The sequence below is a fragment of the Salmo salar genome, chromosome ssa16 (genome assembly GCF_905237065.1).
Source record: "Salmo salar chromosome ssa16, Ssal_v3.1, whole genome shotgun sequence".
NCBI lineage: Eukaryota > Metazoa > Chordata > Actinopteri > Salmoniformes > Salmonidae > Salmo > Salmo salar.
The window spans coordinates 30,506,067-30,523,003 of NC_059457.1; the positions used below are offsets into that span (position 1 = coordinate 30,506,067).

At 43.1% G+C, this 16,937-nt stretch overlaps 1 protein-coding gene across 2 annotated transcripts in view; it reads left to right on the top strand.

The window, feature by feature from the left end:
• Positions 1–16,937, top strand: part of hydin (HYDIN axonemal central pair apparatus protein) — an 81,739-nt gene that overhangs the window by 33,945 nt on the left and 30,857 nt on the right. For both annotated transcript variants that reach the window (XM_014149087.2, XM_014149088.2), the window contains exons 13-23: positions 2,849–2,916; positions 4,551–4,783; positions 5,987–6,087; positions 6,366–6,501; positions 6,724–6,888; positions 7,110–7,262; positions 12,373–12,611; positions 12,730–12,991; positions 14,237–14,380; positions 16,014–16,157; positions 16,326–16,639. In XM_014149087.2, the coding sequence (XP_014004562.2) occupies positions 2,849–2,916; positions 4,551–4,783; positions 5,987–6,087; positions 6,366–6,501; positions 6,724–6,888; positions 7,110–7,262; positions 12,373–12,611; positions 12,730–12,991; positions 14,237–14,380; positions 16,014–16,157; positions 16,326–16,639 (1,959 nt within the window). The remainder of the gene's footprint in view (positions 1–2,848; positions 2,917–4,550; positions 4,784–5,986; positions 6,088–6,365; positions 6,502–6,723; positions 6,889–7,109; positions 7,263–12,372; positions 12,612–12,729; positions 12,992–14,236; positions 14,381–16,013; positions 16,158–16,325; positions 16,640–16,937) is intronic.

The following is a 16,937-nucleotide window of genomic DNA, read 5'->3' on the forward strand; positions in this document are numbered from 1 at the left end:
CGCCTTTGTGCAAGGAGGAGCAGGAGGAGCACTGCCAGAGCCATGCAAAATGACCTCCAGCAGGCCACAAATGTGCATGTGTCTGCTCAAACGGTCAGAACAGACTCCATGAGGGTGGTATGAGGGCCCGACGTCCACAGATGGGGGTTGTGCTTACAGCCCAACACCGTGCAGGACGTTTGGCATTTGCCAGAGAACACCAAGATTGGCAAATTCGCCACTGGTGCCCTGTGCTCTTCACAGATGAAAACAGGTTCACACTGAGCACATGTGACAGACGTGACAGAGTCTGGAGACGCCGTGGAGAACGTTCTGCTGCCTGCAACATCCTCCAGCATGACCGGTTTGGCGGTGGATCAGTCATGGTGTGGGGTGGCATTTCTTTGGGGGGCCGCACAGCCCTCCATGTGCTCGCCAGAGGTAGCCTGACTGCCATTAGGTACCGAGATGAGATCCTCAGACCCCTTGTGAGACCATATGCTGGTGCGGTTGGCCCTGGGTTCCTCCTAATGCAAGACAATGCTAGACCTCATGTGGCTCATGTGGCTCGTTCCTGCAAGAGGAAGGCATTGATGCTATGGACTGGCCCGCCCGTTCCCCAGACCTGAATCCAATTGACCACATCTGGGACATCATGTCTCGCTCCATCCACCAACGCCACGTTGCACCACAGACTGTCCAGGAGTTGGCGGATGCTTTAGTCCAGGTCTGGGAGGAGATCCCTCAGGAGACCATCCGCCACCTCATCAGGAGCATGCCCAGGCGTTGTAGGGAGGTCATACAGGCACGTGGAGGCCACACACACTACTGAGCCTCATTTTGACTTGTTTTAAGGACATTACATCAAAGTTGGATCAGCCTGTAGTGTGGTTTTCCACTTTAATTTTGAGTGTGACTCCAAATCCAGACCTCCATGGGTTGATAAATTGGATTTCCATTGATTATTTTTGTGTGATTTTGTTGTCAGCACATTCAACTATGTAAAGAAAAAAGTATTTAATAAGATTATTTCATTCATTCAGATCTAGGATGTGTTATTTTAGTGTTCCCTTTATTTTTTTGAGCAGTATATTTTGTCTTGCCCATTCACCCCCTGAATGGCACACATACACAATCCATGTATCAATTGTCTCAAGGCTTAAAAATAATTATTTTACCTGTCTCCTCCCCTTCATCTACACTAATTGAAGTGGATTTATCAATAAGGGATCATAGCTTTCACCTGGAATCACCTGGTCAGTGGATTCACAATGTCATGGAAAGTATACAAATACTTTTTGAGATCAACTGACACTAACCAAAGAGTTTATCAAATTGAACAACTCCTGTTTAATTTACATGTTCCTAATGTTTTGTACACTCAGTATATTTTTTATTTTAATTTATTTAACTAGGCAAGTCAGTTAAGAACAAATTCTTATTTTACAATGATGGCCTACCCCAGCCAAACCCTCCCCTAACCCAGACAACACTGGGCCTAATGTGCATCGCCCTATGGCGGGCCCCGATCACAGCCGGTTGTGATACAACCCGGGATTGAACCAGGGTCTGTAGTGACGCCTCTAGCACTGAGATGCAGTGCCTTAGTCTGCTGCTCCACTCAGGAGCCTAAAAATACTGTTGTTGTTTGATATCCCAAGAAAAATGTTGGTCCATATCTCACGTATTTACAGTAGGTACTTTATAGGCATATTGTGTTATATATAAAATTCCTTACAACCATAAATATCCACGTACTAATACACCAATATTACCTGTAAAGACCTTGGATATTTTTTTGGGTCACTTTGTTACGTTTTAGTCTACTTTTGACTTTTGAAAATACTGTACGTGCATGTACTTACATTACTTATACTGAAATAAGGGGTATTTTAGTAAATTGCATTAAGATCAGGGATTTTAGTATTATGCAAGTCATTTGGGATTAACAAATGGCACACTTTGATGATTTGTTGGCTTACTGAATCTCTGATAAAGATCAGTAAAATTTTGCTAAACTATGCAACACTCATTATCAAAACATGTAGTCTCATCTCCGAAACCTGCTTATCATTACCGTAATGCACCAATATTTAGGAAATATTAAGAAAAATGTAACTTTAATTTAGCAATTTTGGCTTAATCGCATAGTGTGTTTTTGTTCTTTATCCAAATATGTGTGCATAAATAAAATGCATACATAAGTGATTATGACAAAAAAATATTCTAAAAAGGTTATGTGTTAAGGTAATGAGATAAATTACAAAATAAATGTTAATAATTTATTCGTAAATATTTACATTTTCAGAGTTATGTTTAATTTAGGTCTTTTCTTTAGACTTTGAAAACTGTTGTGGTAATGAGAATTTTTGCATTGTCACGGTATTTGTGGAAATTGTGGTAAAATACATAATATCTGATCCAAAAACATAATAATAATAATTATTAAATAAATAACTACAGATCCTAATCTCAGTGGTCCAAGAGGAAATTTCATGAAAAATGACAGTTTCGTGAGAATGACCCAGCAATACTTTTTTGAAACTACTTTTCTGAAAAATATGACCTACATTAATCCAACGAATGCTTTGTCTCCTGAATGCTTGAATACTTGCTCTCCCTGACTTACACGTTTGATTAGCACATTTTATACTCTAGGTTTGAGTAAATGACTCCCTTAAGGTTGTGTTTAAATTACAGAATTACCCTTCCACACTGTCATCCAAGAAATTGACTGATCTTGTTTTTTTCTTCAGTTGCTCTATACTTGCCCAACCCAGTGTAATTATTATGCATTGCCCAGTGACCTTCATGCTTGCTGGTCAACACAAATGTATTCTGTATTTCCTGGCTTTTTTATCTCTTGTAGGGGTTGCGTAATAGGCCCCACTTTTCACTTCAGCGTTTCAGAGCTCAACTTTGGGGATGTGTCCTTCGGTGAGTTAAGCTATGGTTTGTTTTTCATTAATCCTCATTGATGATGCCTGTGATGCTTGTGTTTGGCTTGGGGGCAGATTTATCAAACAGTGCATTTGAGACACACTGATAATACCTTCTGCTTTGTATTTACAGTATAAAGCACAAGCATAGCAATGAATAACAAACGCAAATAAACAACCATTACTGCAAGTCTACGAAATAGATGTAGCCCACAATATACACTGAGTGTACAAAACATTAGGAACACCTTCCTAATATTGAGTTGCACCTCCTTTTGCCCTCAGAACAGCTTCAATTAATCAGTTAGGGACTCTCTAAAAGGTGTCAAAAGCGTTCTACAGGTATACTGGCCCATGTTGACGCCAATGCTTCCCATAGTTGTGTCAAGTTAGCTGGATGTCCTTTGGATGGTGGACCATTCTTGATACACACAGGAAACCTTTGAGCGTGAAAAACCCAGCAGCGTAGCAGTTCTTGACACACTCAAACCGGTGTGCCTGGCACCTACTACCATGCCCTGTTCAAAGGTACTTAAATCTTTTGTCTTGCCCATTCACCTTCTGAATGGCCATGTCTCAATTGTCTCAAGGCTTAAAAATCCTTCTTTAGCCTGTCTCCTCCCCTTCATCTACACTGATTGAAGTGGAGTTAACAAGTGACCTCAATAAGGGATCAAAGCTTTCACCTGGATTCACCTGGTCAGTCTATGTCATGGAAAGAACAGGTGTCCCTAATTTTTTGTACACTCAGTGTATAATTAACCAATAAGGCCCGAGGGGGTGTGGTATATGGCCAATATACCACGGCTAAGGCCTGTTTTTACACACAACGCAACGCGGAGTGCTAGGACACAGCCCTTAACTGTGGTATATTGGCCATATATCACAAACCCTCGAGGTGCGTTATTGCTATTATAAACTGGTTACCAACGTAAAAATAAATGTTTTGCCATGCTCGTGGTATATGGTCGGATATACTATGGCTTTCAGCCAATCAGCATTCAGGGCTCTAACCACCCAGTTTATAATTGGCAATGTGTATTGTTTTGCAGTAATAGTCCCATACAAACATTATTGGCACACTATACCTTCTTGCAACATTTACTGCACACATTTACTCCCACTCCTCACTGCAAAGTTGTCATTTTGGATCTCCTAAAATAGGCCTTACTCACTATTTGACCCTTCCAAAAATTGTCATTGGCATTGGATTTATTTTGAGCAGGCCTATCTCTCCTACATTTTTATGGTCCACTTAATACTTTGCCTGCAATGCATCATGCATGTGCATGGCTTACAAATGGCTTACTGTAGAATGAGACTAACACACTATCAGCCACGGTAGAATGCACATTTTTCTTGTGATCAATAACAGCAAAGGTCTTCGCAGACATAATATTTAAGTATGCTATGACACTTTTTTAATCTCAGTGGTTATTTTTGTGGCCATTTTCCTCACACAAACCATACATTTTAAAACCTTACAGATAAATCAAAGTCTTGATTATGAGTTGCCCTGTGGCATTGCAGCTGTATATCAGATAACAGTGTTTGGAATTATCTCTGCACTAACCCTTAGAACTGTAACATTGCTTGCTCTGTGTTTCATTCCTTATCCCTCCTATCCTCCAGGTTTCCCGCACACACTGACCTGCAGTTTGAACAATACTTCTCTGGTTCCTATCAACTTTGGGCTGAGGGTTCCAGGGGATGGCAGTGGCCCTCCCAGCATCACCAGTGTCTCCCAGGTGTCAGACCTGAGTAGGACAGAGTGGAGCTCCAGTACTGTACCAGACCGGCCCATTGAGTTCACCCTGACACCCGACTCAGGAACCGTGCGTCCTCAGGGACTGGTTGACATCCAGGTGTGTTAAAGGAGCAGGGAGCATTACCAGAAAGTAATCAAACATTATTCCAATGAAAATGTGCTTATGTACTCACTGTAGAAGAGTACCATTTAATTATGTTATTAATTGCGGTGCTGTTGGGTCATGCTGAGTCAGCTAGCTTTCCAATTAGTGCTAAAGTGTATGCTGTAGGTTTTTCATTTGAGATTTAGAATAAACTATTCATTGGATTAATTACCCCTAATCGAAACGGATTTAATCAATGATAGCCCCCGAGGGGGGCAGACCGTAATTATAATCATCCTGTGGAGAAGTTGAATATAAAAAAAAATCTGTTGCAGATAAATCCCTGGGGAAGCTGCCTTTCTCCTTGTGGCTCTGCAGAGCTCTGATTATTACATCAGCCTGCTCTGGCTGCCTTTTGTTACTGAGTGTCATACGCTGGTCTTTTCCTATCAATGGGAGACTGTTTGGTCTTTTCCCATCACTTTTAGCTGTCAGCAGCCCTGCAGCGGGCGTATCAGGGAATCTGTGCAGCTGTCTTCGGTGCTTTGTATAGGGTGTCTCCTGTCTGCTGCCCTCCCTTTGGCTGTCTGCAGCACGCTGCTCTGCTCTCCAGCCTAGTGACAGCACTGTGGCACTCCGGGGCTCTAATGAGATCTCTTACAAGACCAGAATAATGTATGTAGAAGAGGTCAGGGGAAGTCAAATGTGCTGGAGGGAGATAATCTTCATCACCTAGACCAGGAAATGGGCCCTGGCTAACCTTTCAAAGTATAGGAAGTTACTCATGGATTGACCATGCAGTCTACTCTACATCCTCTGATGAAAGTAGCTTAGTAGGGTTCTACTGTATGTAATATAGGCTATGTCAAGAAGTGTAAAGAAAAAACTAAAGGAACATGATTGCAAATGATTGCAAATTAAAAAAGTAGTGTAAACTAAATATATTTTCAGGGTTCTCCCCCAGATTTTTGAAGAAGGCGGTGCTGCTGAGTACGTCCGGGGGAAGGCCCAGAGGGCGGAAGTTTAGAGCAAAAAGTGGTCTTATATGATAACACATAAGTACTTCTTTTTTTTTACAAGGTGGAGCAGCGCCTCTCTTACATTCTTTGGGGAGAACCCTGATTTGCCAAACAAGCACAGTAGAGGTACCATGGTTATGTCATGGCTATGTTTGTTTGTTTAACCAGTATGTCTGCTGTGTACCTACATCTGTAGGTGACCCTGTGCTCCAACAGTGTGCAGCGCTACAGCCTGGCTCTAGTAGTGGACGTACAAGGGGTTGGGGAGGATGTGCTGGCCCTACCCATCAATGCCAGGTTAGAGTTCTAGATCCAGGGTCAAACACACCTCTTAGCTACAATAATGTCCTGATTTATGATCAGGGGGGGGAACTCCTCATTCAGAGCAGATGATTAATAGTCCTTTCATTCATTTCAATGTCAGAGACTCCTTATAGAAAACTACTTCATAACCTCAACACATCAATGTGGAGCTGTAAGCACATAGGGATAATTGTTCTACTGTGCAGGCCAATATGTGTGTAACCTAAAAGGTGAGTGGTGTATTAAGCTTGGGTAAATGTCTGTGTCCGTAGGTGTGTCATACCAAATGTTCTTCTGGATACCCCAGTACTACAGTTCCAGAGATGTTTCCTGAGTTACCCTTACGAGCAGTCAGTGAAGCTTACTAATGACAGTGACCTGCCTGCATGCTATGGCCTTCTGTTCCAGGTTAGATTTGAAGTGTTCTGTTTTTTATAGTGTTTCAGTGTCTCTGACTTTCTCGTCTCTCCACCATCCATTTGTCTTTGCTCTACGCTTGGCTTCCCTTGATCACTGCCAAGGGGCCATTCTATTGTCTTTGACAGACAAGTTTATCAGGCCACTTACTCTCTGGGTGTTTCAGTGCTTCAGGCATTTCTCTAACACTGTGTCTGTGGTCCCTCTCTCCAGGAGTATGAGGAGTACCCGTCTCTGCTCTACTCCAGTGCCCACCCACGAGGGGTCATTCAGCCCCACAGTGCTGTGGACATCCCCCTGGCTCTGCGGGCTAAGACTGTTGGCAGGCTTCAACAAACGGCACAGATTGCTATATTTGGGAAGAAGGAGCCTCCTTTGGTGAGATTATGTCTGTGCTAGTGTGTGTGTGTGTGTGTGTGTGTGTGTGTGTGTGTGTGTGTGTGTGTGTGTGTGTGTGTGTGTGTGTGTGTGTGTGTGTGTGTGTGTGTGTGTGTGTGTGTGTGTGCGTGCGTGTGTGCGCGTGTGTGTGTGTGTGTGTGTGTGTGTGTGTAGCCTTGCATTTATACCCCTGGTCCCTCTAATTTCTTGTAATTCCATAGAACCTGCTCCTGTCCTGCATTGGGGAGGGTCCGGTAGTCCATGTGATGACCACAGAGGTGGCCTTTGGCAGCATACCAGTTCTGACCGATGTCTCCAGAACACTGCAGCTCTCAAACCAGTCCCCGATACCAGCACGGTTTGTGGGTCAAATGGTGGGTCAAACTTAACAAGGGTAAATTCTCTCTCCCTTTAACCGTTGGCTCTGTTTCCCTCTGCTCATTTTCTGCTACATGCTGCCTCTGATTCATTTCTAACCTAATTCAGTGTGTAATTAATGACTTAATTGGTTCAATGCTTTGTTAGCTTTCTAGATATCAGGCTGCCAGTGCAATCTAATCCCAATAGCAACTCATCAGACTTTTACATTTGCTCCATGGCCCTTCCTTTATTACCGTGTTACATCTGTCCTCCTAAATCTTCATAGTCTTCAAATTCGAAACATAACAATCATAATTTCATCGTCTTCAATTAATTAATTCTGCAGACTTTTTGCGATAGATGGGGCTTTGTTTACTCTCGCCCTAAGATTTTTTACACAGTAATGTGGGTTTGTTCTATTACACATACTGTACATCGTGTTACTAATGAATCCACTGAGTATAGTGTTTGCTCTGTCTCTATTTCTGTTTGATGCCTCTTTTTTTGATTGGAACCCTGCTATGCTGGGGCCTTCTAGTACTGCAGTCTACACACACACACACACACACACACACACACACACACACACACACACACACACACACACGGTATCTTGGATTGCGCTTAAATCCTTAAAGTGCAGTGCTGTGGAAATGCGCAAACCCTCTTTTCTCCTCCAAGGCTAAAGAGCTGTGTGTTAATAAGGCAGGAGTTTTTACAGAGCAATTTCAAGCATCAATCGTTGGTGATTCTTCCAGAATTATATTAGAGTCGATCGATAGCATGGCAAAGAGCCAGCCAACTGGGCACAGACGTCAGTTCACCATCTAGTTTTGATTTACATTTGGTTGACTTGTCAACTAGCGTGAATCCAACGTGAAATCAACAAAAAATGTCACCATGTCATTGGATTTAGATGAAAAGTTGGGTGAAAAGAAATACGAAATTCCTTTACATTGATAACTTTTTAAAAACCGATCCATTTTCCATGTTCATTCAATGTCATCACATTGAATGTATTTGTTAAAATAACATGGAAACAACATTGATTCAACCAGTCTTTGCCCAGTGGGAAGTAATACTGGATCGCAAAAGAATGTGAAAGATTTAAAAACAAAGCATACATTCTATTTGTACTTTGTCATTAGTATATTCTAGACTTTTCATGATGCTGTTCAATTTACTGAGTTTTGCAGTGGTTTCCATAGGCAGCCCAATTCTGATCTTTTTCCCAATCACATTAGATCTTTCACATCAGATCTTTTTCAGAGCTGATCTGCTTGGTCAAAATACCAATTAGTGAAAAAAAGATCAGAATTGGGCTGCCTGTGTAAACGCAGCATTTGACATGCCATGGTTCAAAACAATCAATTTTATTAAACCTCTCTAATGCACGTCTGATCTGATTATTGAAATTTCAGCTGGGTTGTTCTTCACTCAGTTCCCCCTCTCAGCGAAGACACCCCTCCATGATCACCTTTGTATCGACCGGCAGCTCATCTCTCACTAGCTCTCTGCCACATAAAGCCTGAGAAAGTGAACTATGACGCTCAGGCTGTGTTTACACAGGCAGCCTAATTCTGATGTTTCTTTCACTAATCATATCAGCTCTGAAAAACATCTGATGCGATTGGTCAAAAGACTAATTAGTGGAAAAAAGATCAGATGACTCCAGAATTCACACAACGCTCACATGGATGGTTAGCGTGTGTCTTCTATGTGAGGTGTAGTGGATCATTGTCTCAAGGGCAGTTTACTCCCCTTTCTCTGCAGGTCTATCTGTAATGAGCTGACATGCCACTTTGAACTGCAAGTGAATATAAAATACACTGTAGTGTACGCTCTTAGATAAAAAGGTGCTATGTAGAACCTTAAAGGGTTCTTCGGCTGTCCCCATAGGAGAACCCTTTGAATAATAATTTTTGGTTGCAGGTGTTCCATGTCCAATCCTTTCTACAGAGGGTTCAACATGAAACCCAAAACGGTTCTACCTGGAACCAAAAATGGTTCTCCTATGGGGGTAGCTGAAGAACCCGTTTGGAACCATTTTTTGTGGGTTCCAAAAGAGTGTAGAGAGTCTATTAGAATATATTCATTATGACTAGACATCTTCCTAAAAATGTACCCTCATTCTGTCTTACAGGCTGGCAGAATATGTTTATGTCTGAATGATCGGTTGGTTCTACATGACTGCTAGTAACATTAAGATCTTCTGTCGCCAGCAGACCATGCTCTGTTCAATAAGGTCTCCTCCACACTCGAACACACACTGAAACTCCAATTAAATCCAATGCATTGCACAATGTCAGTGTAAGGAAGTTGCATGTTGTAAAAGTGAGTATTACTGCCCTTGCTTATCTAGTTTGTAGACTAGCGAGTTTGTTAGATAAGATAAGCCCCCTGCAAACACTGAGCTCATTCAGGTTCTTTGGTTGGTTGCTGTTCAAAAGCAAACGTCATGATGGCAGTCAATTGTGATGATTCTGCTTAGTCCATGGAAGCATCCAGACAGTTGGATGAGGCCTCCAGTGTGGTGGTGAAATAAAGCATCATCTATCAGAATCCCAGAGCTGGATTCAGTCGGAATATCCCAATTAAAGCATTATGTGTATCAATCAGGATGCTGCTGCATGGATAATTGATTTTAGTCCTCTTTCAGCTAATAGCTAAGATATAGAGAGCTGCTGGTGCACTTTGGGCTTATCGCTAGATGTGAACAAGGCTGAAGATGTGGTTGTAGAGAAGATTAATGTGTCTTCTTTTTAGATTAGTTCCTTATTGAATGTAAATTCATTCAAATCGATCAGAAATCTGGAATGGAGCAGAATAGGATGGGGAAAGTAGGTTTCTCAGCTTTTTTTCTTTAGATGAAACACATTTTCAGATAAAGATCCAATTCTCAAACTGAATTAGAAGGAAGACTATTAGTGAAAAACAAGCATAGCGGGGTGATCCTTGTATCTATATCAACACAGCGTTTGGGCTGTTGATCTGAATAAACCTCAGCCTGTCTGTTATTGTTTCAATTAGCAGCTTCACATTCTCTGTAAAACTGATAGACGAGTGAGCATCCCCACTGCAGACTTCCTCTGCCTCCACCAGGCTCCCAAGAGGCCCACAGATAAGACAGTATAAGTTGGGAAGAGACTGGAGGGAGCCCGGACTTGCTATTACTATATGGCCTCTCATTGTAAAACACTGCATGGCTCTAGAGCCAGATAAGGTTCTGCTAAAGGTGTCAAATTGCTTCTTGTGTGCTGCCCTCGTTTTATTTCTCAATCTAAAGCACTCAGACCCTCTGTAAGAATGGGCCAATAATAGAGTTTAATAGAACATACAGTGAGGGAAAAAAGTATTTGATCCCCTGCTGATTTTGTACGTTTGCCCACTGACAAAGAAATGATCAGTCTATAATTTTAATGGTAGGTTTATTTGAACAGTGAGAGACAGAATAACAACCAAAAAATCCAGAATGTCAAAAATGTTATAAAATGATTTGCATTTTAATGAGGGAAATAAGTATTTGACCCCTCTGCAAAACATGACAGTACTTGGTGGCAAAACCCTTGTTGGCAATCACAGAGGTCAGACATTTCTTGTAGTTGGCCACCAGGTTTTTACACATCTCAGGAGGGATTTTGTCCCACTCCTCTTTGCAGATCTTCTCCAAGTCATTAAGGTTTCGAGGTTGACGTTTAGCAACACGAACCTTCAGCTCCCTCCACAGATTTTCTATGGGATTAAGGTCTGGAGACTGGCTAGGCCTCTCCAGGACCTTAATGTGCTTCTTCTTGAGCCACTCCTTTGTTGCCTTGGCCGTGTGTTTTGGGTCATTGTCATGCTGGAATACCAATCCACGACCCATTTTCAATGCCCTGGCTGAGGGAAGGAGGTTCTCACCCACGATTTGACGGTTTATGGCCCCGTCCATCGTCCCTTTGATGCGGTGAAGTTGTCTTGTCCCCTTAGCAGAAAAACACCCCCAAAACATAATGTTTCCACCTCCATGTTTGACGGTGGGGATGGTGTTCTTGGGGTCATAGGCAGCATTCCTCCTCCTCCAAACACGGCGAGTTGAGTTGATGCCAAAGAGCTCCATTTTGGTCTCATCTGACCACAACACTTTCACCCAGTTGTCCTCACTTCAGACGGGCATGTATATGTGCTTTCTTGAGCAGGGGGACCTTGCGGGCGCTGCAGGATTTCAGTCCTTCACGGCGTAGTGTGTTACCAATTGTTTTCTTGGTGACTATGGTCCCAGCTGCCTTGAGATCATTGACAAGATCCTCCCGTGTAGTTCTGGGCTGATTCCTCACCGTTCTCATGATCATTGCAACTCCACGAGGTGAGATCTTGCATGGAGCCCCAGGCCGAGGGAGATTGACAGTTATTTTGTGTTTCTTCCATTTGTGAATAATCGCATCAACTGTTGTCACCTTCTCACCAAGCTGCTTGGCGATGGTCTTGTAGCCCATTCCAGCCTTGTGTAGGTCTACAATCTTGTCCCTGACATCCTTGGAGAGCTCTTTGGTCATGGCCATAGTGGAGAGTTTGGAATCTGATTGATTGATTGTTTCTGTGGACAGGTGTCTTTTATACAGTTAACAAGCTGAGATTAGGAGCACTCCCTTTCAGAGTGTGCTCCTAATCTCAGCTCGTTACCTGTATAAAAGACACCTGGGAGCCAGAAATCGTTCTGATTGAGAGGGGGTCAAATACTTATTTCCCTCATTAAATGGGTTTTTCTGGATTTTTTGGTTGTTATTCTGTCTCTCACTGTTCAAATAAACCTACCATTAAAATTATAGACTGATCATTTCTTTGTCAGTGGGCAAACGTACAAAATCAGCAGGGGATCAAATACTTTTTTCCCTCACTGTATGATCTCTATTCATAAAAGGGTTCAATGTCTGTTGTTGCCTTTGGCTAACCTCATGGATGTTTGGCTAACCTGAGGATGTTTAATCAAAATTACAAACATACTCTTACAAAGCCCCTCAGTGAATCTATCGTGCATCTGTTTTGGCTCACTGCATACTTTATACGGTATGGTACGTGATTCTTTTTCTATTACCACCTCAAATGTTAGAACTTATGTAACAGAAGTCCACTGTATTTTTCCAGGTGCGCAGCAGGTCCCTGTGGCGGGTGGAGCCAAGTGAGGGAGAGGTTCCACCCCAGGGGAAGCTAGAGCTGAGGCTAGTGGCTCACCTGGATGACACCCTGCATTTCCAGGACAAGCTGCACCTGTCCATCCAGAATAGTGAAACACACACCATCCCTCTCTCTGCTACTGGCAAGGGTACTACTATTGTCACCAACCGCCCTTTTGCCCCCAGTCTGGACTTGGGAGCCCATTTCAGGTAGGCATAGCTACGACTGACTGAAAGTGCATACGTTTACATATTCAATCAAGTCAGTCATTCAAATCCTTTTTATTCTTTCCCCCTGAAACCTTGTCTTCTGTCCTCTCATCCCCAGCTCTGGTCCATGTCAGTACCATTTTAGAGTGACCAACCGAGGTCGCCGCTCCCACCAGCTGTACTGGACAACGGAGGGGTACCCCCAGTTTCGCCGAAGAGTTCCCCCACCCGCCAACACCACCAGGGAGGGAAAGGGTCGCAGCTCCCTGGTACCCCCACCTGCAGATGGGCCAGTCTTCAGCCTGCACCCCATGCGTATGGAGCTGGCCCCGGGACACACTGCCGACATGGTGCTGGAGGGCTCCTCTGACTCTCCCAAGGTGGGAACATGAGACAATGGTGTTAAACACTCCTCTGTCAGACACAACCTAGATATTCAGTTGAGATCTAGAAACATACACACTCCCTCAAAATACACATACGGTATGCTTCTCAATGAAAATCTATGCGGATCGTGCATTGTGTGTTAGGGAAAAAATGCTTTGGAGTCGACATTGACGACAATGGTCTACCTCAACACCTAAAGTTGTTGAACTTTGTATAAATTATTGAATTTTCTTCCCAAGACCTACTATGTTTCACCATATTATACCTTTATGAACTCCAGTTTGTTCAGTGTTTGATGATAGTAATCACAGCTGGTTATTAACATTTGATAACATTTGAACAAACGTGAAATACAGTCAGTGCACTCTTAGCTAGCATATTAGATCATGACACAGGGTGTTCAAGGTTGAATTCTACAGAGATAAAGGTGTAGAATCTTCCCAAAGTAACACTGCACAGGCCTGGGTGTTGACTTCCTCTCTGGGGTATTACTGGGATGCCTATTGATTGAAAGAAGGAGAGGGAAAGAAGCAAGAACCAGAGATAAGCCCACGCCACTGCAGCCTCTGCTGATCCCCTATATCTTTGAATGGCTATTGTGGAGTTGTAATTCAGGAAAGCCCAAGCAAAGCAGAGCGTGGCTATGTCTTTGAAAAGCTTTGGCAGGGCTGTATTTCTGTTGAGTAGTTATAGGAAACTATGTCACGTTTATACCTAAACAAGGTCAAAAGCTGAGCTTAAGTGCAGAATTGTATCTGCCGGTATAAAGGTTGTGATAGCAGTTGATGTTATTTTTCAATAACACAGACCCCAAAGCAAATCAGGGTTGGAAAAATAGGTTTATTCAAGAGAACAAATCAAAGTTGTTATGCTGGGACAGATGTTCTTTCTTCCCTGTCCTCAGTGATTCTCCACAGAACAAAGAGACAGGATGTAAGTTATAACCCATCCCTAGCTTGTGGTTGACCAATTAGAATTCCTTGCAGTAAAATTGGGCCAATGGTCAAATACCAAGTATCCTGTTTCAGGTTCAATGTATAGACAATTCGAACCAATGAGAACTTGCCACATGTAGCTATGAGTCCAGGACTGAAACCCCATACACAGATTCTAAACAGATGTTGAACTGAAAAACAACTATTTCCATTGATCGTTAATTTCCTATTGTCTTAAAATATTCTTATAGTTGTCTTGAGCTAATGGGACGTGTGTACTGAATACCTGTGTTTCTAACCCAGGTGGTCCGAGAGAGGCTGGTGTGTCACGCCATCCTAGGTCACCAGAGTGGGAAGGAGCGCATCATGACGGTGGACGTCACATGTCGGTTTGTCTCACCCATCCTGGACATCTCCTCCCAGCAGCTCAGCTTCTATGTGGAGAAGGTGTGTGACACCAATCACCCATCATCCACATTTGCTGCCTCTCTGCTCACACCTTACATAGCAGAAGCAAGCATTGGTGCAAGTGCATTGAAGCCTTAGTGCATGGAATTCTTCTCATAAGTTTCTACAGTCATGGTGTATTTCATAATGCTTGCAGTGTTTCCCCTATATGCATTTAGCAGCGGCGTACCGTCACTGCTAAATCATGGCCGCCACTGTAAAAAATGTTTTATATATAATGTAGATGTATAGATGTATGCCACAGGGTGACCCCGTCCGCCGCCCCGCAGGAAGACCCATCCCCCCTACTAACTCTGCCACCGCTGCTGAAAAAAATCCTAGGGGAAACACTGGCTTGAAACATTAGACCTCACATCAGTCATTTGTTCATTGAAGGCATTCAATGTTCAGCAGATCAGTGGCTGAGTTCTGTTGAGAGATTGTGTTTATTCAATGTTCTCCAGCTCCAGTGTCAGGAGTCGATTGCTCCATGAAGCTGGATCATAGTAATTATCTCCTAAGGAAATTATACTGTATGCTTCTGCACCAGTTCGTTCCTGATTTATGATGTGAAGATGGCAATGGTTCTGACAGAGCACAAAGCTTTGCCCCAGATTATGTTAGTGTAACCAATAATATATGGACCCAGTGGACAGGAGAGGAAGTTGTTGACCAGAGGGGTTCGGCTCAAATCCAAAATTAGTCCACTTATTGCAGTATGCTTAAACCTGAATACACATTATGCCTATTGGAAGATGAACTTGGCTTTAAGCTATTTTCAAGGATTCAATGGCGATAGCAAAAAGCACTTTGCACTCTCCATCTCATATCATCAGAATGATTGAATTCTGAATGAGAGAAAGAATGAGGCGTCACCACTATCATCATAATGAAATGATTTCCTGTCCCCCCTATTTTACTTTTATTATCACTAGCACAAACTCTATCGCAATGTTTGTATTAACGCCCCTTTTCATGCTGAACCTGTGCATATTTTTACACATACCTAACATCTCCTGGAAGCTGCTTTCAGGTTCTGTTGCTGATCAGCCTTTCAGAAATAAAAGTTATAATTTATTTCAGTGGAATTCTTTTATCTGACTCTGTCCCATTCATCTATGTGTTGACAGCCTTGCCTCTAGATTTACAGGCTGCTTGTGCAGCAGTGCTCTCCGGGATAAAGCAATTAGAGAGAGGGAAATGGGATAGGGGAAGGAATGGAGAGGGAGAGGGGGAGGGGGGAAAAGGAATGGGTAAGGAGAGACAGCAAGAAATAAAGGGATAAGAAATGCAGTAGAGTTGAGAGGACGAGGGAGAGAGGCTGAGAATGAATTGCAGATGTATAAGGCCTGCTGTACATTGTGTTGCCCACACAAGAAAGTGATAGATAGAGATTATAGATTGAGTTATTTCTTCTTTGCTTAACCTTTATTAAGAAGTTACTAACTGCAGGGCAGCTTTTATATGGGCATTATAGTCAGTTGACTCCCAGTCTCTAGAGTTTACTGTATTGAATACCGGTAGTTACTCTTAACTTATTTAATTCATCTTCACAATCAGTCTTATCTTTCCTTTTCTAATGTGTTTGTGTGTTACAATTCTGAACGTGTGACTGTTGGTGCCCCCACTGCAGGCTCCAGGTGTCTCTCTGCTTCCTCTCTACCAAAAGCTGCTCCTGAGGAATGTGTCGTCTCTGGCCCTCTCTCTGCAGCTCACTTTGGCTGAGCCCTTTGGTCTGTCTGACCACGATGGTGATCACACATGTGTCACTTCTAAGGTACATCCTTCTGCAGGCAATACTTGTACAATACATCACAGGGATTATAGCCTTGGTTCATACTTAACATAATCTGACACGGTTGATTATTTAAACATTTTAGGTGGGTATCTGTGCCTAGTATTGAGGGGCAGGTACCATATTATGTCCATGTCTCTGTGTTGGTAGACTTTGGTACTGGCTGTAGGAGTGCAGACGGAGCAGTGGGTGCGCTTCGACCCCTTATACCGCCAGGACAGTATGACGCGGGTGGCTGAGGAGGTGCTGGAGGTGCGCTACTCAGACCATCCTCAGCAGGACACGGTGGGCCTGAGGGGAGAGGTCCACTTCCCCAACCTGCACTTCTCAAGCGCGACCCTGGACTTTGGCTGTGTACTGAACCACACGGAGGTTCAGCGCCAGCTCACCATGACCAACTGCAGCCCTCTGTCTGTGTCCTACCACTGGGCCTTCCTGGTCGACCAGCAACAGTACAATATCAGGTAGAGAGCCTAGTCCACCTCAACAACATCACTGTTAGACTTGTTTAGCCACCATCCCTGGGAAAGAAAACTCAGGAATTAAGCAGAGAATATCCCTGACCTTTGTATGTGTACTCCTAAAAACTTCATTACCTTCCTTATATTGGATGGCTTATTGTTATAAATGGTTGGGGACATTGTTTATTGTGGTTCCACTGTTTATTTGAGATTCTATTGAGGCATAGGAGGGCTCCAGTTTTCATGTAGTTCCAGGAGGGGACAGATGGTGCAGTAGCAGCTGGCATAGCCGAGGAAAGGA